The sequence below is a fragment of the Loxodonta africana genome, chromosome X (assembly GCF_030014295.1).
Source record: "Loxodonta africana isolate mLoxAfr1 chromosome X, mLoxAfr1.hap2, whole genome shotgun sequence".
NCBI lineage: Eukaryota > Metazoa > Chordata > Mammalia > Proboscidea > Elephantidae > Loxodonta > Loxodonta africana.
Genome location: NC_087369.1, coordinates 19,207,443 through 19,229,324, shown reverse-complemented (window position 1 = coordinate 19,229,324; position 21,882 = coordinate 19,207,443). Strand labels below are relative to the sequence as shown.

At 41.3% G+C, this 21,882-nt stretch overlaps 1 protein-coding gene and 1 pseudogene across 1 annotated transcript in view; one reads left to right on the top strand and one right to left on the bottom strand.

Moving 5' to 3' along the window:
- NHS (NHS actin remodeling regulator) overlaps nt 1-21,882 on the bottom strand; it is a 369,470-nt gene that overhangs the window by 10,903 nt on the left and 336,685 nt on the right. Inside the window, exons 3-5 of the mRNA XM_064278047.1 lie at nt 21,383-21,516; nt 3,500-3,562; nt 1,285-1,477 (exon numbers count right to left, since the gene is read on the bottom strand). Coding sequence (XP_064134117.1) covers nt 1,285-1,477; nt 3,500-3,562; nt 21,383-21,516 — 390 coding nt within the window. The remainder of the gene's footprint in view (nt 1-1,284; nt 1,478-3,499; nt 3,563-21,382; nt 21,517-21,882) is intronic.
- LOC104846428 (calcineurin B homologous protein 1-like) lies at nt 14,520-15,337 on the top strand (annotated as a pseudogene).

Below are 21,882 nucleotides of genomic sequence, written 5' to 3'. Positions count from 1 at the left end.
AAAGTTTGGCAGTTCGAATCCACCAGCCACTCCTTGGAAACTCTGTGGGGCAGTTCTACTCTGTCCTATAGAATCACTATGAGTCGGAATCAACTCGATGGCAATGGGTTTGGGTTTTTTGTTTTGTTTTGTTTTTTTATGTGAGAGAGATTTGAGTGGGGTTAATAATAGCCGTGTCCAAAATGCATCTCAAGAGGTATGGAATCTTTAGTCGCAGAGTACCAGAATGAAAGAGAATCAAAATATGGCTGTTCTGAAAATTTCAATATACAAATAAAGTGTAACTATTTTTTTTTATTAGAGAAGTTTAAAGACAGCCCAGTGGATAGATCCTTTAATTTCTATCTTTGAAAATTAGAATGTTTTATAACTCTATTTTACTTATAACTAAGATTACCAGATCCAATTCTGGAATTTAAAATTGCCGCCAATAAACTTTTGAAGAAAAATTCAGACAGGCTTCCATTCTACCTAGACTAACATTCAAACTTGTCATTACACAGGAGGAGGATAGCCGTGAGTGAAAGGAAGATGGGCTTGCTGGTTTTAGAATATAATTCAGCCTGCATCTATGTATCCATAAATTCCTAGGTCAAAAATCCCCTAAAAATCGATACAGAATTTTAACTGGTCTTTTTAAAAAAGCCTGCCTTCATCTAAGGAAGCATAAAAACAAATTTTATCATTGGCCTATAGGACCATTTAAGAGCCCTGGTGGCACAGTGGTTAAGTGCTTGGCTGCTAAATGAAAGGTCGGCAGTTCGAACCCACCAGCCGCTCCGCTCCTCGGGAGAAAGATGTGGCAGTCTGTTCCCTTAAAGATTACAGCCTTGTAAACTCTATGTCCTATAGGGTCTCAATGAGTTGGAATTGGCTGGATGGCAGTGGGTTTTTGGATTTATAGGACCATTACTTAGAGTTTTAGAAACCTGAGGCTTGTTGTTTTCTTTCTTGCAGTGCCACGCATTATCAAATGATTAATCACTGCCACTTTCCCCATTATTTCAGTCAGCTATGGCCAAAGAGCTATTTGGTAATTTTTTTCTTTTTCCAAAAGAAACTACATTTACATAACAAATGGCACAGCACAGCATATGCAAATTAATGTTCAAAACCTGACAAAAGCCTATTAAACATCTTCTGGCTTGTATTTTGATGACAAAGGTATGACTTGTTTACTAAGTGGTATTCTTAACTGGGAGGCCCAGCAGCACAAGTTTTGAATGTATTTAATACACAGAAGATTCTGCCCCAACTGCCCCTAAGAAAAGAACAGAACGATACCAGTGACGTTGATGGGAATAATGCAAGAAGAAATCACTTGGGCATCTTGTTTCATCTTCTCCTCTGGTGTTGGCAGAGGTAGGGCTTTGCTCCAGTTGGTCTGCTTGTCCAGTGTTGAGGGGATATTGTGTATTGGATTCTTCGGCCTCTGCCCCAACGTGACACCTGTATCTTCATCCTCTGGAGGATGGGACTGCAAATGAAATACATTCAGACTCGGCCATCAGAGTTTGTACATAAGCACACATGTAAGGAATTTCACAGTTTAGTTAAGAAAAATGAGGTCAGAAATAAGCTTTGACGACAAAGGAGGAATTCCTGAAACAGTACACACAACTAATCAAAAGTATTATTTCCACAGTTAAGCAACACAAAGGTAAAGGAAAAATAGGCTAAACAAACATGCTTTTTAGGTTGAATGGTTTAAGAGGAGTGACAAGGTAGCCAGAAATCCCCCAACTTCGAAGTGAAAAGAAATGTGAATCTCGAATCCAGTGAAAGGTTAGGTCCAAGGTCTGGATAGCTACTATCTTGCCATAAATTCCTATCCAAAGTCCTGAGAGCTCTAGGTGACTAGGATCAAAGGAACAGGATGATTTAGATGCCTCTGTAAAAGTTCAGAGAGCATTCCAGAAAACTTGGAGTCAGGGGACATTCCAGAACGTAGCACCTGAAGGACAAGCCAACCAAATCTGAGGGGTCAGGTTAAAAACACAAGGAGTTCATTTCACTGCAGGGCTACAGCAGTAGTGAATCGCATTTCAAAAACTCTTGTTTCATTGATACAGCACACACGTGGAAAAGCAAAAGTGAACATTTTCCCTTCCTAACTCTAGTGAAAAATACAAATGCTGTTACTGGGGATAAGACTCAAGTGTGTTTTGTTTTCAAATTTGGGAGGGCAAAGCAGTCCTAGGTTATTTTCTTTCGCTTTTGCTGAAGCGCAAAGCTTTTCTTCTAGCTGAGCAGTTAAGGGCTTTCACTTCTACATGACATTTGAGAATTCTCCACCCAGATCTTTGAGAAATATTAACATTGTCTAGCTTGCATTTCAGAGTTGGGCTCCTAGCCCAGATTATTAAAAAGACTCCATCCCGGTTTTTTATTTCAGGGCTGGGTTTCTAAACCAGATTGTTAAAAGATCCAGTTTTCACCACTGAACCTAGTTTTGTTTGCTTACACATTTTAGAGGAAGGTGGGCGTCTGTATGAAATTAATACATTTTCCTCTGATTCCAGTAAGGTTTTAATAATATTCTATATTAAAATCAGGATCATTCGTTTTTCATTTCTCTTCCACACATTTGGCAACGTCATGCTCTGTTGCTTAAGAGAATTTCACAAATAGTCAAATTAACTGTTCTCACGTCCCTTTAAAGAGCTGATTCCAGAGCCACTTGACTGAACTAACCCACATCATTTGCTTACCTTGTCAGAGGTGTGTACACAGCCCCTCAGCACACCCAAGAGGATATGATTCCCCCCCTTGAGAAAAATGTGTTCGCCATGAACGTTTTAGTAAAACATTGCAACCTTCTTTCTCTCGTCAGCTTTTGTGCAGATTCCCAGCAAAGCGAATAGCTCAAATAAAGTTCGAGCACAAAAGACTTTGTTTCCTAGGTAACTTCCAAAAAAGAAAAAAAAAGTTTGGTGCATGCAAAAGAGAGAGAAACCACGAGCCAGTGTGCAAGCTAGAGCTGGAGCAAAACCCCCCTACCAGAAGCCACATTTTGTAGGCGATTCCTTCCTTGAATAACAACGGACTGAGAAACAAAGAAAAAATAGTGACCTGACTACAGGCCCTGACCAGCAGCCAAAAGCACTTTTTATTTATTGGTGACAGGGACAACTGGCTGCCAGAGAATCCTTTTGTCCTGTTCTCTTTTTTGATTCGAGAAGCTGAACCTTTATAGTTCTAATAAATATGGGACAAGTAAGTCGCAATCTCTTTCCTCGAACCTACAAAGTCCAGGAACAGCATTAGGTGATGCCCATCTTGAACAGAGCCTTGACTGCAATTTAGGGGGAAAAAAGCCAAAGGCATGGTTGTCTAAATTATACTTTATTTAATTCAAGTTAGGAAAATACCACTCTTTAAGTTGATTTAAAAGAAAACACCGTTAGTTAGAAACAGTTCGCAATGAAGTTAAAAGAGAAGAAAGTGAGCATGTGGAGAGTGGGATAGGGCTGCGAAGGAATGTTCTCAGAGCCAATACCTTTCTACTCCATGGGGTCATGTGGCAACACTCAGTGGGGGAGGGCGAACGGGTGCTGTTAAACTATGAACATGAAATGCAAAAAAAGAAAACATTAAAAACATGCATACAACACACAATATATCCCAGTTAAGCCAAATTTATGACATTAATGAATGAATATAGAATGAATATACTGGGACAGCTTCCTTACTTCCTTCTTTCCTTTCTTTTATTTATTTATTATTGTGATTTAGGTGAAAGTTTACAGAACAAATTAGTTTCTCATTAAACAGTTAATACACAAATTGTTTTGTGACATTGGTTGCCAACCTCGCAATGTGTCAACACCGTCTCCTTCACCCCAGGTTCCATTTCCATTCGTCCAGTTTTCCTGTCCCTTCCTGCCTTCTCATCTTTGCTTTGCGACTGGTGTGCCCATTAGTCTCGTATACATGTTAGAACGAACCATGAAGCACGTTCCTCACATGTGTTATTGTTGGCCCTGTAGCTCTGTCTAATGTTTGGCTGAAAGGTGAACCTCCAGAGTGACTTCAGTACTGAGTTAAAAGGGCGTCTGGGGGCCAGACTCTCAGGGTTTCTCCAGTCTCTGTCAGACCAGCAAGTCTGGTCTTTTTTTTTTTCCCCTCGAGAATTTGGATTTTGCTCTACATTTTTCTCCCGCTCTGTCCGGGACCCTCTATCGTGATCCCTGCCAGAGCAGTCAGTGGTGGTAACCGGGCACCACGTAGTTGTTCTGGGCTCAGTCTGGTGGAGGTTGTGTTAGATGTGGTCCATTAGTCCTCTGGACTAATCTTTCCCTTGTGTCTTTGGTTTTCTTCATTCTCCTTTGCTCCAGCCAGGATGGGACCAGTAGATGTATCTTTGATGGTGCTCGTAGGCTTTTAAGACCCCAGTCACTATCACCACAGTCGGATGTAGAAAATTTTCTTTATAGACTATGTTATGCCAACTGAGCTAGATGTTCCGTGAGACCATGGTCCCCAGACCTCAGCCCGATAGCTCGATCTCAGGACATTTGGATGTGTCTGTGAAGCTTCTATGACTTTGCCCTGGTCAAGTTGTACTGACTTCCCCAGTATTGTGTACTATCTTACCTTTCACCGAAGTTATCACTTACCTACTACCTAGTTAGCGTTTTTCCATCCCCATCCTTCCCCTCCCTGTTCTCTTTCTTTCCTTTTAAATGAGTCTTTATTTTATGAGAGGTAGCATAAACAGTGGTTAAGAACACAGACCTGGAGCTAGACTGAGTTCAAATCCTGTCTCTACCACTTATTTGCTGTGAGCAAATTATTTATTTGACCAGGGGCAATTACTCAACCTCTCTAAGGTCAGTTTCCTTATCTATAAGATACAGAAATAATAGCATCTGTCTTTCAAGGCCGTTTTGCTGTTTTGAGGACTAAATGAGTAAATATATGTAATATACTTAAAAGAATCCTGGCACATAGTTAGCTTTATACGTCAGTAAGTGTCTGCTATTATTACATTATTTTTATCATCATCATCATCTTCCTTACCTTGTAGCTGTGAAATATCTGTGAGATTGTCTTTGCAAATTGTACATTTTCTATATTTTAGATCCCAACCCCATGTGCTAATTCGGGAAAGACCAAGTTATTTTCTTTCCGTGGAGTGATTTTATTATTCCTGGGAACTGCTTGGAAGAAAATTTCCTGTGTGTAATTTCCTCCTCTGGACTGCTCAAAATTTGCCTTTTCCTCATATTCATAAACTAACTCTAATTGGAGACAGGGCAGGTTTCGTGGGTGTGCGACCTGTGCAGTCACACAGGGCCCACATTTGGTTTAATGCTCTGCTATCACTGTCCTGAAATTCCTAAATTTTCAATAAGGGGCCCTACATTTCCATTTTGCACTGGGCCCCACAAGTGATGTAGCTGGTCCTGTTTGGAGAATAAGCTGGTAACCAAGATCCCCTTTTCGGGATCTGCTGAAAAGGACATTGAAACTTTTCTAAACTCTGTGCTAGGGCAGTTTTGGATTCATTAGGCATTTATTATAGCACTTATCCTATAGCACTGCTTTAACGTAACATGAATTATTTCTGTATGTGTCTTTAGATTTTGAATTCCTAGAGGGCAGGAGCCGTATTTAGTTTTCCTTTCAGTCTTCCAAAATGTCAGCAAAGTATCTCCCCATGGTGAGAGCTCACAAAATTATTTGTTCACTTGAATGATAGCAGCTCTGTGTTTTAACAATGACGGGAAACCCAAATAAAGTAAGAGCCATGATCAGAATCTCAGGAAGTAGACACTATCAAATTCAAGGTACTTACCATCTTAGTGCAAAAAGGTAAAAACAAATATGGAAAGCCATACCAACACTTGGTTCCATCAGATTCACAGTATCGATGTATGCTGGGCCTAGTTATTCTTAAGTCTATGGCGGACGTGCAGTTCTTTTGGGAACACTCAAGGTCTAATTCTATTCTCAGTTTCTAAGTTTTAGCTGACAGGGTTGCTCATTAATTTTTTTTAAGCAAAGCAATGTCATCTCCTCAGCCCAGTTAACTTTGATACAGACCTTATTTGTGACAAGTGATTTTGTAGTGTCTGTGGCTCCCTTGCTGAAAGTGACCATTTTGACAGATATGGTGGTGTATGAGTTCAGACAATAACCTGGTTCTCTCATAAGAATCAGTCACAGATAACGATGTGGAGATCTTAAAAAAGACGCTGAGGTGCGTAAAATAGAAAAGCCGCGGGAGTAGGAAAGAGATCCTGAAAGCAAAGTGCACGTGGAAAGGGGACCTGCTTCAAGGAAGCCAAAGGCTTTGGTGTCTCATGAAAAGATTTTCAGTTACACAGCAGGAAACTGCAGGTGAGAAAATATACTAATAATATCAATGTATTAATTTTGCTACCTGTTGACCAAACCCGGTTGCTGTCGAGTCAATTCCAACTCACAGTGACCCTATAGGACAGAGTAGAACTGCCCCATAGGATTTCCAAGGAGCAGCTGGTAGATTTGAACTGCCAATCTTTTGGTTATCAGCCGTAGCTCTTAACCACTATGCCACCAGGGCTCCATGGAGTGGATGGTGGGTTCAAACTGCTGACTTGTCGATTAGCAGCCAAGTGCTTAACCACTGCACCACCTTTTAATTTTGGTAGTTGGTCTTCGATCTCCTAAATCAGCTGTCCTGTTGAATATTTTTTCCATAAGCGGGGAATGGGGAGTGGTTTTTATTTTTCATCTGCTTGGGAAACCTGCCCACCCTGTTAAACAAGCGTGAGGTTACGCCTGGAAATGACTAAGGATGGCAAGTCCAGAGAGTTAGCTCCGACTGCTAAATTTTGGTCACTGTGATTAAATCAAGGTCTCCTTGGATTACACTCCACGGCTTGGATTCAGCCCTCACAAGCTAGAGGTTGGAGCTACTATCAACATAGCAGACAGGTCTATTCCTCTTCAGCTAATCGGCCCCCCTGCTATGTTGATAGCTCCAACCTCTAGCTTGTGAGGGCTGAAACTAGGTACCCTGAGTTTGAATGTGGAAGAATTGTGTTCTTTGGTTTCTACACCTAGTCACCAGCACTTGGGTCCCTGCAGAGGGTCTGTGGATTTAGAATATTCAAGTTTATAATTTTAAAATGGGCTATGGTTTTATTTCTGCAATGACTTAGTAACTGCCTTAGTGTAGTGTTTTAAAGCATTCTCTTTCCTGGGTGTTTGGAAGGCCCTACTTAAATGAATCCTTTTGCTTATTCGGAAACCCTGGTGGCATACTGGTTAAGAGCTATGGCTGCTAACCAAAACGCCGGCAGTTTGAATCCACCAGGCGCTCCTTGGAAACTCTATGGAGCAGTTCTACTCTGTCCTAAAGGGCCACTGTGAGTCGGAATCGACTCAAGGGCAATGGGTTTATTGCCTATTGAGAGTAATACTTATAAAGATGGAGACTTTTCTTCTTTATGACTGTATTCCTACCACTCCAACAGTGCTCAATAAATATTTGTTATATTGCTAGCACCCCCAGGTACCTGGCATAAGCAAAGAAAACTCTCCTAAAGAAATAACATCCAATTATTTACACACTTTGTTTTTCAATACAACATCCAGCACAGAGTCAAAGATAACAAGGCACAGGAGGAGATAAGACAGCATGAAAAAGAAACATCCAAAACAACAGGTACTAGAAGCAGACCCACAGACTCCTGATTTTGGAATTATCACTCAATGCAGGAGTGGCAGTGAACAACCTTGGTTTCCCCAGAGTAAGTATGTGGGAAGATAGTTAGGAGACCACCCATTCATTCATTCTTTCATTCATTCAAGAACATTTATTTGAAGACACTCAAAATCAGCCCCAGTGGAAACGAATTATCAGATTAAAAATAGTTTCTCCCTAGTGGGTATATGGGTGTTCACTCTACAATTTTTTTCAGTGTTTCTGTACTTTTGACAATTTTCATAATAAAACGTTGGGGGAAAATGACAAAAAATAAATGTTATCTCCCCCTGCTCTTCCAGGCTCCCATTCTTGCCCTAGCACTGGTTTTGAGAGGCCTCAGGTTCCAAGTTGCACCATTCTAGAATCAGCTGCTACAAGTAATGTCCCATCTTGTTCCTGACAAAAGATGCTTCTTTGACGCCCTCGTCCCATTTCTGTCCCTGCTGGTCCTATCAGTTATACCCTCAAATTCTTTCCCTAGCTTCCCATGAGACTTCTTCAACAAAAGCTAGAGTTATACTATGACCAGTGTTCATAACAAAAAACAACAGACATTGTATTCAAAAGCACTCCAAGAAATTTCTTTGGTGAATAATGGAAGAATATTTTTCAAACCCCAGTCTTTCCTGTGGTGTATGTGTGTGAGAGAAAAGTTCATTTCTCCACTTTTGTGGGTATGAACAAGTATTTCTCCAAAGATCTCAAGATTTTCCCCAGTCTTTCTCCTACTGCCAAAAGAAAAAAAAAAATCCCTCGACCCCATATTTTACTTTCTTTTAGGTTTTATTTTATATGCTGATGGGGGCTTATTTTGCTTCAGAACTTTCCAAAAGGACATCTGTTAAAATGTTGTGGGTATTCCAGCAGGAAATGTTTTTTAAAATTGGCTTTGGTTTGTGATCTAACCGATACCACATGGCATTTATAACAGTCGACTTTCAGAGCTGACTTATTACTATCATGCTGTCTGAAACATGAGAAATATTTACTGGAAACTACATTTGAATACAGGAATAAAGCCTCAGAATGAAAATGGCATTGTAAACCTCACTGGGTTCCAAGTGAGGTGATCTGGGCTCTATTCTCACTCTATCATGGGGCTTATTTGTCCTTAAACCAGGTCCCCTCATTTCTACACATACTGTGGCCTGTCTGTGAGATGGAGGATACCCTGTCTGCCTCAGATTTTCTTCACTAGAGTGTGTATGTCTTGTGTAGATATACGAAGTGCTTTGATCTTTATGAAAGAAAGCTAACAATGCCTTCTTCATATATCATTCTTGCCATTACAATTACATAGCACTTTTATTCCCTTGAGATGTCCCCAATGTCTCCCACTGGCTAGCACTGTGCTCTTACCTTCCAAACATGTTTAATGACATCATTTTTAATTCATACTGTGCTCCTCCTTCCTGTCCCCTCAACTCTGCCATTTACCAAGGTAAACACTATGGGAAAACAAAATGATGAGGTAGGTAGAAGTTGAGGGGACATGCTATGTTTTTGCTTTCTTAAGCCTTTCCTAGTTTGCCCTTCAGCACTATTCCCTTCCAGGTGCCCAGGACTTCAGGCTTCCCCAAAGGACCTGAATACAGTACACCTGCCTGGCACAGCCTTCCCTCTCCCAAGTGCCCAAACTCTCCCCCTGAACCCCCCCCCCATCATTCTGCACTCCCAGCCAGCTGTGAGGCTAGAAAGAAGCCCACAGACTCCCTCTCATTAAGGTACTGAGAATCTCTACTACTAAACCCAGGGGAATAAATCTCTAACGCAGAATTCTGGACAATGGTGGCAAGCTGGGGAGGGAGATATTTACATACTGGGTTCTTTTTCTTCTAACTACTTTATGCATTAGTGTCTATTTAAAACACTAGAAAGCGTATATATTCAGGACTGGGAAAATCCCCTTATCATCGATAAGTCTGCTTTTCGAAATCACACTTTCACTTCTCTTTCCTGACAGACATAGTCACCACCACTTTCTCAGTTTTCCTAAGAGGCACTTTGCCAAAGAAAATATACAAAGGACCAGTACGCTTCGGTAAAGGCACTCAACATCATTACTCATTGGGAAAATCCAAATGAAAACCACAATGATATATTACTGTATAATAGAGAAGCTAAAATTAAAAAGATTGATAATACTTAGTGTTGGCAAAGATGTGGAGCAACTAGAACTCTCATAAATTGCTGGTGGGAGTATAAAAGAGCACAGCCACTTTGGAAACTGCTTGGCAATTTCTGATAAACATGTCTATCCCTTAATTCCCTCCTGAGTATACAGAGATAAGAAAAAATAAGTATGTCCACAAAACACCTGAAATCAAACCTGATGCCGTCGAGTCGATTTCAACTCATAGCAAAACTATGGGACAGAGTAGAACTGGCCCATGGTGTTTCCAAGGAACGGCTAGTGGATTGGAATTGCTGACCTTTTGGTTAGCAGCCAAGCTCTTAACCACTATGTTACAGGGTTCCCGTTCACAAAAAGCCTTGTACAAAAAATATTTCTATCACCTTTATTCATAAAAGCCAAAAACAAATAAACGAACCTAGAAACAACCCACATATTCACCAAGAGCAGAAGAGATAAATAATTTGTAGAATAGTGTATTCATACAATAGAATAGAGCACACTATTGATACATGTAATATGGGCCTCAGAAAAGTATGTGGAGTGAAAGAAGCCAAACACAAAAAGAGTACATATCCATTCACCTGTTGGTGGACATTTTGGAGTATGAGATCTTCCCCTAGTGAGTAAAGCTCAAATGGCAATGGTGCAGATTTCACCCAAAGAGAGGCTTTGTGAAAGAGAACGTGTAACTGCAAAGAGTATCTTTCTCCTTTTGATCTCAGCTGGAACTGAGCAAATATATTAGGGTGATGGAATACAAAATAATTTATGTATTTTAAAATCCAGGAGTACTTTGTTTAATCACTTTCTATTAGTGAAGCATTTTACATGTTCAGAGCATAACAAAATTATATTTTGAGGCATTTATGGAAATAGCGCTCACATGAATAGAAAGGAGGGGTACAGGGAGCCCAGGTTGGAGAACACTTCCTGCTCTCTGGTCAGCTTAGTCATTTATTCACAGGAATTGCCCTGTACTGTCAAAAAGAACACAAAACAGGGCCCACTGGATCATGATCACTATGATGTTGATGCCAGTGAATATCTTATTCATCCCCTGTGGTCAGCTTTGCCAACTAGCAGAGCCATTGCCAAGGGCCACTCAGCTCCATCAATTCTCAAAGGTTGCTAGCACCAAATGAAAGACTTGAGTGGGGAAAAGGCAGGCCAGGCTTTGAAGTGCAGGGAAGAAAGAGTCTTTGAACTACAAACAGCACAAATATCCTCACCCAAATCAGAGGAGCTGGCAGTGTGAGTCTACAGAATAGCCCAGAAAAAAGAAGTGGGGGAGAATTCCTCCAGCAGCCTCCATGCCTTGCCCTTAGCTGGGGGGCTCAGAGGCGCGTGATAACGGGAAGAGATGCTGCACATTCAGTCCCACTCCAGGTTCCTCCAAGTTCAACTTTTCACTGGTAACTCAGGCCAGATGTGACAGAAGCTCAGCAGGGTCATACTTGACCTCACCACCAAAAAAAAAAAAACAAACCTGTTGCCGCCAAGTCTATTCCAACTCATGGTGATGCTATAGGACAGGGTAGAACTGCCCCATAGAGTTTCCAAGGAGCGCCTGGTGGATTTGAACTGCTGACCCTTTGGTTAGCAGCTGTAGCACTTAACCACTACACCACCAGGGTTTCCGACCTCACCACAGCAATTAAAAAAATAAAAATAAAAAAGATAAGACCTTCTCACAAACAAGCCATGCACATCCTGCTTCTACTTTTATTCTGTTTTTTTTTTTTTAACTGACTGGTTTTTAGTACAGTTCTATAAATTTTATCACATGTACAGACTCGTGTAACCGCTACCACAATCTGGATCCATTACTCAAAAAAGTTCCCTTGTGCTATCCATTTATAAGTCACATTCTTCCCCCACCCCTGGAAACCACTAATCTATTCTCTATCACTATGGTTTCTGTCTTTTTGAGAATGTCATATAAATGGAATCATACAGTATGTAACCTTTTGAGACTGTTTTTTTCCACTCAGCATAATGCCTTTGAGATCCATCCAAATTGCTGTGTGTATCAATAGTTCATTTGTTTTTATTGTGAGTATTACTCCATTGTCTGCCTCTACTTTGAACAGTGAAAACATCTCAGACGTACAAGAGAATTTCAACCTGAGGATATTCTTTAATGATGTGTACAGACAAGAATTTTACAATCTCTTCCACAGCCAGACGAATATTTAAAAGAGAAAGCAAGAAAGAATTCTACAATAGAAATCCGCAACAAGGAATTTTCTTTATTATTTCTCACAATATTTCATATAAGCTAGACTGATTGACTGACTAATGTTTTCATTAGCTGTTGTGCTGGTTATTAGACTATGGTCTTTCAGCTCCAAACCTATTCTGTATTCTGTTGTGTGATGCCAGGCAGGGACAGATTAGCCAAAAAGCAAGGTACGCATGGGCTTACTTGTGCTTATTTATGAATCCGTAGTGCACAGTTTCACCTGTTTTGTGCACTACAGATTAGTAAGGAAACACAATTAAGCCTAGGTGGACCTTGGGTACCCTGCTTACTGGTTAATCCGCCTCTGATGCCGGGACTCTCTCTGCAAACATTTCTCCTTTGCCAGCTGCTAGCTGTTAGGGTCTGCCAGTGGGGGTAACTAGAAGGCCGGAAGAGGAAGAAGGGGCTACTTCTTGTTGCTCACTGTTCCTGTTAGCAGCATCCCAGCAATGGTTCTCCTCAACAGCGGCAGTTGGTCTCAGCTGTCATCTTCTTCCATACTCTCAGAGCCTGCCCCCTCATGCCTGCTTAGTTACCAGGTGGTCCCAGCCATCCCATGCCCCTTTCTCACAGGTCTGATTTCCAGCTCTGTGGGTCCGCAGGCAGTGCCCCCTACTCAAAGGCCTGGGTCCCAGCTCTGCAGGGACCCTCTTCTTGAGCTCCTGAGGCACCAGCTTCAGCCAGGCCATGGCCCCTCTTCAGAGGTCTGGGTTCTAGTACCACAGTGCTGCTCCTCTATGCTTCTAGGCTCTAATAACACCAACCTTTTCCTCTTGTTCCCCCAGCCCTAGGAGTGGTAGCTGCTTTCTGTAGTTACTGTGTTACCTCAGTTTTCCATTTTGCCAGTTCAGTCTAACAATAACTTCCCTATATTAAATTGTCTCTGTTAAAATAACTGGCGTGGTTTCTCTTTTCCTGATGGAACTCTTATAAGGTACATGGTACCAGGATTGGTGTTTATTTCTCACCCTCTGGCTTGTTTGTGTCCAAGAGTCTGAATTACTTGCTACTCGGTCTGATCAGAAAAATATGAACCAATGTCCTCTTCTGTGAGGTGTCAAGCTGATAATAACCTCGGCAGCCTATGGTATGTCAGCTAGGAGGAGAGCTGACATACCCTCAAAAGCAAACTGCTTCTGGTGATCCTTGAAAATGAATGTGGAGGAAAAAAGGTATTTGCTGTGGTCAATAGCTATATAATTCCGTATGCCAGATGCTATGCTGATTTTCTCAAATAAAAATACCACATCAGAACAGCAACTACAGTTAAAGTCACTAGCTACTTAAAAAAAAAAAAGTCACTAGCTACTTAAGTTTATGATAATCTACAGCCAGTGTCCAAGATCCTTCTTCTACCTTTTACAAAGACTGAACAGGCAGGTTAAATAGGGGGGCAGGAGTGTGATAGGCATCACCACTCCTGCAGTCTTATATTTGAAACGAACATCCTGTTTCTCAACATACTTTCACTTAACTAGTTTTATCATCCATTGATAATTACTACCTACAAAAATTATCAGTGTGGCATTTGGTTAATGGTGATTTTTTATTTTCATCATTATATCTACATTTATTAACTAGAATTCTTCTGTAGGGATGAGTTGTCCCTTTATCCCCATTTATTTATCCAACCATCTCTTTATTTATTCCAATTATTTATCTATATCAGTATAGACTCATGGATATTTATTTTATTCTGTGTGTTATAATTGATACTATCACTATTTTGTTGCTCAGATTTTCCTAGATTTGGCCACTGGGAGCTCCTTCAAGTTGGCTCCATGTCCTTTCAGCATGTCCCCTATTATTTTTTGAGGACTTCCTTGCTTTCTGGCCCCACAAGATAGTCTAGGCTTATCTTGTACTTTCACTGCCCCAGTCTTGGAACAAACCATTTCTCCAAGGAGCCCTAGTTCCTTTTCATTAGAGAATGGTGTTTAGAAACAAGATCTCAGCAGTGAGTATGCTCAATGTTACTAGAGTCCTATTGTTTCTAAGGCCCTCTCAGCGGACAGAGGTAGGAAACATATGTTTGTATACTCACACATACATACACACACAACCTTTATTTTCTATTTATCCATCTGCATATATGTGTGTATGTATTCATATATATGAATTTATACCGATACCTTAGATTCTCATCTAATGCCACAGGGTTCATTCTAGACTTCCCCCTTTCCTTATTTCCAACTCCTTTCTCCAGCAGTGAGAAACCTGGCTTTTCTTATCCACAAGATGGTTATTTGCTCAATATAGTATACACATATAGTAGTGTCAGAATTGCTAACTCATTCCCTTGTGAAAAATGAATTTACCAACTAGAGTAAATATTTGTATACAGTTCTCTTTGTCTTTAGCCCTACAATCAGAATACTGTTTTCCACCTTCCTGCCACTGCTTCAGGCACCGCTGTTCCTGGAGGAGCTCTTGGCTTGAGGATGGGGTCTCAGACCTCCACATTACTGCAGGAGGAAGAGCTCGAGGAAGTCAAGCAGGAGACTGGCTTTTCCCACAATCAGATTCATCCGAATCTATGGGCGGTTCACTAGTCTGGACTGAGGAGAGAATGGGACTCTCAGCTGGGAAGACTTCCAGCAGATTCCAGATCTTGTCATCAACCCATTGGGGGACCGTATCATCAGTGCCTTCTTTCCAGAAGGAGAGGACCAGGTCAACTTCCGTGGATTCATAAGAACTTTGGCTTATTTCAGACCCACTGGCTGTAGTGAAGACAGCAAAGATGTGAATGGGCCAGAACCAATCAACAGCAGAATGAACAAACTGCACTTTGCTTTCAAATTATATGATTTGGATAAAGATGGCAAGATCTCCCATGATGAGCTGTTACAGGTGCTATGCATGATGGCTGGAGTGAATATCTTGGAAGAGCAGCTTGGGAGCATCACAGACAGGACCATCCAGGAGACCAATCTGGATGGGGATGGCGCCATATCTTTCTCAGAATTTGTTAAGGTTTTGGAAAAGGTTGACGTAGAACAGAGAATGAGCATTCACTTTCTTGACTAAAGACTTTGTTCTCTATTATTTAAGAACTGGAACTTGAGAGTCCTGCCCACCAACCTCACTTACACCCCATCATCCCCCTCTCCCCAAAGTACTACTCTGTAGCATGGCAATCCCAGATATATTCTGTCAGCACAAATCTGCCTTTGGTGTAACAGGGCATTCCAGAATGGCACACACAGTCTACTTCTTTTCAGTATCCATTCACAGGTTCTCTATTTATAAATATCATCTCCCCCTGTTCTGCTGCTGAATGCCTCATATCCATCCAGTTTGAGAAATTGAGAGAGGAAATCAAGCCAAGAACCAGCCAGCAAGGTCTTTCACTGCGTATAGACAGTAGCCACGCTGCTTCCCTCCAGCTGGACTTGACCATGCTCCTTCAGCCATTTTCACATATGCTTTGCTTCCTACTTCTCTGTCACCCAATGTGGCCTTCATTTGGTCCTTCGGTCTCCTTGCTTTTTATTACGCCTCAAACCCCTCTCCGTCCTACTTGGCACCCAAAACTATGCCTGTTAAATGTATTTCTGACTTGGCAGGATAATTTGGTAGTCTGGCAGTTTTTATTTACCACCACCCTTAAATGGGTCTCTGGGATGTTCCCCTCTAGGAGCTTTTTGGTAACTACCACTTCTCTCAGAAGAATGTGACCATGGCTTGGTCCCCTGCACTCCTCTCTGTCATTATTGGGCTGCTAGATGGAGTTGTTTTTGACAGGTGAGTGGTGCAGAGCCAAATCTTCTAGGTCATCTACCTGGCCTCTGATTCTCAACATATATACCTATGTGGTTATTCATGTTAGTGCGGCGCTGACTCTTCAGAAAACAGCCATACATCTGGAAGTTTGCTTAGTTTTGGGACACCATCACCACCAGAAGGGCTGCTCTGACAATATGCTTGGGGATTTTCCCATGGCTTTCTTAACAAGGAGGCTGGACACCCTATAAAACCTCCCGTAGTCACACCTCTGAAGCATGATTTACACCTCAGTATTATGCGCACTGGAAGGCTTTTCACTGCATAATTCCAAGTAGAAAGATTAGTATTAAGGAAGTACCTAATCTACCCAGTCCAGGAGATTTAAAGATTGTCCTTACTGTCTTGAAGTTTTGAACAAAATTCTCTATGAATTTTACACTTGGCAGATGCTTATGCTGGAAGCTATAGTCAGCTCCTAATACAGGTCCAAAGCATTGAATGTACTGTAGCATTAGCTGCTGATGACATTGGCTTCCTAGCTCCTTCTGTACACCGCTGCTAATCCCTTAGAAACAAGGGGTCTGACACTGGTGATACAACCTGAGGTGGCATTATAGTTCTTTGAGCAAGCCAGAGCAACTTCTCTGCCAAAGTCAGCTCAGTTTAGACCTCATTGAATCAGGTTGTTTGCCGTCCTGATATCTGCCTGTATGAGTCTATTCTTTCATATATCAGCCCTTGGCTGACGTTCTCTAACTCACTGCATGTTGCTTGCTTGCTTCATTGCTTAAGAAGTCTACCCCAAATGTGCAAACTGTTCTTTAGGAAGGGAATTGCTAAAGAATACCACTGCAAAGGGATGGGAGAGGGGTGGGAAACAGGGAAGTGGCTAGGCTGGATGGCTCAAGTATAAATGAACGTGGCCCTTGGGAACAGCATTTTTTACTGTTTATGTATTAAGCTGTTTATGTTTGGTTCCCAGCCGTGCCCAGACAACTCACTCTTTAAGTCCTTTACCAGTATAAAGCTATGTTTTCTGTGGTGAATTAAAGAAAGGTTGAGTTGCTGTCTGAAAATATGGATTAGGAGAAGTTTGTTCCAGTTTCTTCTCTCTGCAGCCCAGATCCACAGTGGCCTCATGTGCCAAAGAAATGATCTAAACTTAATTTCTCAAAGGGTAAATATCTGGCAAGGTTTATCTCCCTTCTAACAGGAGAAACATGCATATGTCTCTAGCTGTAGAATTTCAGAATCCAGGAGCAGAAAAGGAGATGTTTTATCTTCTAAGGGGTCCTTTCCCTGAAATCACCTCCTTTGCCACCCTTGATAAATGAGGACTCCCAGATGGCCTTTAAATAGGAGACACCCCTTGAATTTTCAAATGACAGAGGGTTTTGTTAAGCTAAATTGGCTAGTCCAGTTTCCTGTGAGTTCCTCTTGGAGAACTTCTGCTTTAAATGTCAAGAAACCACGTGCCCCCTCGTTCCACTTGTAGGTGCTATGAGGTTACTTTGGAGCCATCACCAGATGTCAGCAGACAGATGACACTTTTTCCTTTGAAAATTTAAAATATCCCATGGTGATCTTAAGAGTTTGCTGCAGTGCCCTGGGGTGCCTCAGCACATAGTTTGGGAACCACTGGTATATAGCTTTCTAGCTTTTTTTCCTATGCATGTGTGTAGATATACATACACATTCATAGATATTTTTTGAGATCATACTATACACAGTTTTATAAATTGCTTTAAAAAAACTGGTGGTAAAGCATATATATTTTTCCATGTCATTGTTCTTCTAGAATACTATTTTTAATATTATACTCTGTCCTATGGCTATACCAGGATTCATTAAAATAAGCCCCTATTGTTGGACATTTAGGATGTTTATATTTTTTTTCCTGTCATAAACAGTGCTTTGATGACCATTCTAGTGAATAAATCTTTGCATACACTCTGATTATTGACTTGGGGTAAATTCCTAGATGTAGACTTGCTAAATCAAAGGGTATCAATATCTTAGAATTTTGTTAATTGCCCTCCAGAAAGGGTGTAACAATTTGTATTTCCTCTAGTCTCATATGTGAGTTTATATTATAGACTTTTCATTTGATGGTAAAAGTTTTAGTATAAGTGATTGTGAATATAGTTTCAGAAATTCCTGTATTTCAGGCACTGTACTGGACACTAACACACACACACACACACACACACACACACGGGTTTTACTGGACACTAACACACACACACATTTAATCTTATTTACATAACACCATACTAAGTCTTCTTAACAGCCTTGTAAAGTTGAAATTATTACCCTCATATTACAGGTAAAGAAAATAGGCCTCCAAAAGATAAAACAGCTTTTTCCAAATCACACAGCAAATAGGCTGTAGAGCTGGGATTTAAATCCAGTTAGACCTATGATCTTATCACTGTATCACAGATGCTGCAGGGACTTGATTGCATAACATGACAATAGTAATGTCTAATACTTATTAAGTGCTTATCATGTATCAGGCACTGTTTACATGTAGTAACACATTCAATCCTCATGCCAAACCTATGAGACAGCTACTATTATCTCTGAGGCACTGAAATCAGCAACTTGTCCAGGGTCACATAGATAGCAAGTGGTAGAGCTAGGATTCCAACCCAGGCAGTTTGGCTTCACGGTCCATGCCTTAAAGACTAAGGCACGATGTGATAGCCTGCAGAGTTGTAGAAGATTGTATGTAAGAATCTCATTAGAAATGCTTTTTAAAAGGAAATTAAAAATAGCTTAACCAAGTCTCTTACATGAACGAAGGACAGTCGCTGTGTAACAAAATATCTAGCCAGCAATTTGGCTGCAAATTTCCTGTCACTTTTTATACCTGAAGCCAAGGAAACCCTGGTGGCATAGTGGTTAAGAGCTATAGCTGCTAACCAAAAGGCTGGCAGTTGGAATCCGCCACGCGCTCCTTGGAAACCCTGTGGGGCAGTTCTACTCTGTCCTATAGGGTCGCTATGAGTCAGAATCGACGTGATGGCAACGGAGTTTGTTTTGTTTTTGTTTTTTTAAATACCTGAATTTCTTCTTGCAGCAATATACAGCCCTTGTAAGCTTAATGCATAGCACTGTGTTCGATTCTGAGGGCTAACTTGGATGGAAAAATCCTCTAATGAACTTAGTGACCCCAACTCAATTGAACAAATGAAACAATTAAAAATTTCCCCGAGTTACTTGGTATTTCTTTCTGCATTATCATTTAAGGGGGCACACTTTCCAAAGCTTACATAAATAAGTGTGATCTAGAGTTCTCTCTTGTTGATGTTTGTTGAGTAAATGAAGCGCCCTCATTCCTATTCATTATTTTTCCTATAGTCTTACTTTGGTGGTGGTTGTTAGTTGCCGTCGAGTTGATTCCAACTCACGGCAACCCCATGTGTGCAGAGTAGAACTGCTCCATAGGGCTTTCAAGACTGTGACTTTTCCGAAGCAGATTGCCAGGCCTGTCCTTTGAGGTGCCTCTGGGTGGGTTTGAACCACCAATGTTTTGGCTAGTAGTGGAGCACTAAACTGTTTGTGCCACCCAGGGACTAGTTAAAAAAAAAAACCCGTTGCCGTCAAGTCGATTCCGACTCATAGCGACCCTTAAGGACAGAGTAGAACTGCTCCATAGAGTTTCCAAGGAGCACCTGGTGGATTTGAACTGCTGACCTTTTGGTTAGCAGCCCGTAGCGCTTAACCACTCCACCACCAGGGTTTCCAGGGACTAGACATTATGTAAAATTATGCAGATTATGAGAAAGGGTTATATTTTTATATCATTCCTGTAAGAGTTCAAAATTCTTCCCCCTCCTCCCCCCAAAAAACCCAACTTCATGAGCCACAAAACATGAATGGGAAAAATATTTTTAGCATTTTTATGCAGAAAATGCCTCATTAAAAGCAAATGCTTCAGCAAGCAGATTTGCGCTTAATAAGAACTTGTGTTGAGTTCTTGGTGACAAATCACTAGCATGCAGAACTGCTCTATATAAAGAACTACAAAGTCTTAAGAGGCTCTCACCCCTTTCTTATCCTTGGGCTGCCCACAGTACAGCAGTGTAGTGATTGCAACATGGTATTTAGTATACACTTATTGATCAGTAAAGGACATGGTACCTACCGTCCAGCTGCAAGCAGAAAAAATGTCAATATATTATCCAATATCACTCACTGCTTGATCTGGCTATGTTATGTCGATTCATTTAGATGAATTCTTCTGTTTTTAGCTGGATGTTTGGCAACGTGTGACCCAAATAGTCTTCACATATTTTGCACATGTCAAAGCCATAAGAGTGAAGGGTTTGTCATTATACATACCAATTCAACTTCAGATAAAAACCTCAACGTGTATTCGCACTGTTGTAACTTCTTTAGACTTTGGGCCTCGAGCCAGAAAGGCGTACAGACTTTCAGGAAGGTGGTGTGGGCTGACTTGGTCACAGACACCACGGCCCCACCCTTCAACAAAGCCCTACTCACCTGCGCTAAGTGCTGACTGTCCCCACTGAGGCCCCAGAAGGCAAACCTGGCCTGATGGGTTTGCAGGAGTTCCCAGCTGGGCTCAGCTTTGTCCCCTGTAATCTATACTCGGGGACCCTGGCAAAGTTACAGCCACACCCACCTGGGCAAGGCCAAAAACACCAGTGGTTATGACATTGCTGTGGCACTAAGTTACCCTGCAGAATTAGCCTCCTTTATAGAATGGGAAAGTCCAAAATGATGAGATGATTCTTCTTCAAATGGAATTTGCTTACATCATTTAAATCCTTTCACAAGTGCCCTAAAGAGATTTTTCAGCTCAGCCCCACCGACTCAGCCACCTCTATCACTTGAGTAGTAATAATAGCAGTGTTCATCGTAGTTAACATTTATTGAGGTTAACCACTGTGCTACTAGGGCTCCTTTTTGGGGGGCGGGTTTTGGTACCCTGTACTAAGCTCTTTACCTGTTTTTGAGTTAATCCTCAAACTCTTTAAGTTAGGTATTATTATTATCCCCATATTATAAATGAGGAAACTGAGGGCAAAAAAATGTGAAGTTGGCAGTTTGAACCCACCAACGACTCTGTGGGAGAAAGATGTGGCAGTCTGCTTCCATAAAGATTACAGCCTTGGAAACCCGATGGGGCAGTTCTGCTCTGTACTGTAGAGTCACTATGAGTCGGAATTGACTCGATGGCAATGGGTAACCTATTCTAAATCTTTCAGCTTGTACGCAGAAGTGCAAACATTTGAAGCTAGATTTTTTTTTCTGATTTTAGAGTCCTTAACTATTACTGCTTTACTGTGTCATACAACCAGTTAACTAAAAAATATATCTGCATCCCCATTCTATTCCAAAAAAAAAAGAGGCATTCCTTTCAGGAATGAAAAGGGAAAAATTAAGTTTGTTCCCAGATGCCCATGCTGTGGTCTCTCAGCTGACACAGCCTTCCTCACTGGGAGGAGGGAAGCTGACTCCCAAGACTCCCAAGACAAACTCATGTGACGGGGGCTAGAGTTCCTGATGAGTGAGTACGGGGCTGCCAGCTGGCCAGCGAGCTTACCGTTAGGAAGTGACGGTCCTTTGCTTCGCGCCTCCTCTGGCTGTGAGCTGGTGGGTAGGCTGGCAGTGGAGGAGCAACCATAGAAAGCGGAGCAGCAGCTCTCTGCTCTCTGCGATCGCTCCGGCTCCGGTGTTCTGAAGAGCAGAAAAAGCGGTGAGACTGAAATACATTTGTCATTTTCAATTTCTCTTTCCCCCTTGGGAGTATTAGCAAAAGGCTGTAAAAAAAAAAAGTGAGTTTTCGCTAATCTAGCTAATTTGTATACCAAATAATATTTTCAGAGTGGTTCCTAACAACTATAACTTAACATTAAGTTGGACAAATACATTCCAGTGGATTCATCTCATAATCTGTATGAGATGGCTTGCTTCTGAGTTTCAGAAAAAGAAGTAAATTTCTCAGTGTGCCTCATTTCAAAACAACATGAGCAAAAGAAAGAAAGAAGAAAGGAACAAGGAAAGAACATAAGAAAGAAAGAAAAAGGAAAAAAGAACAAAACA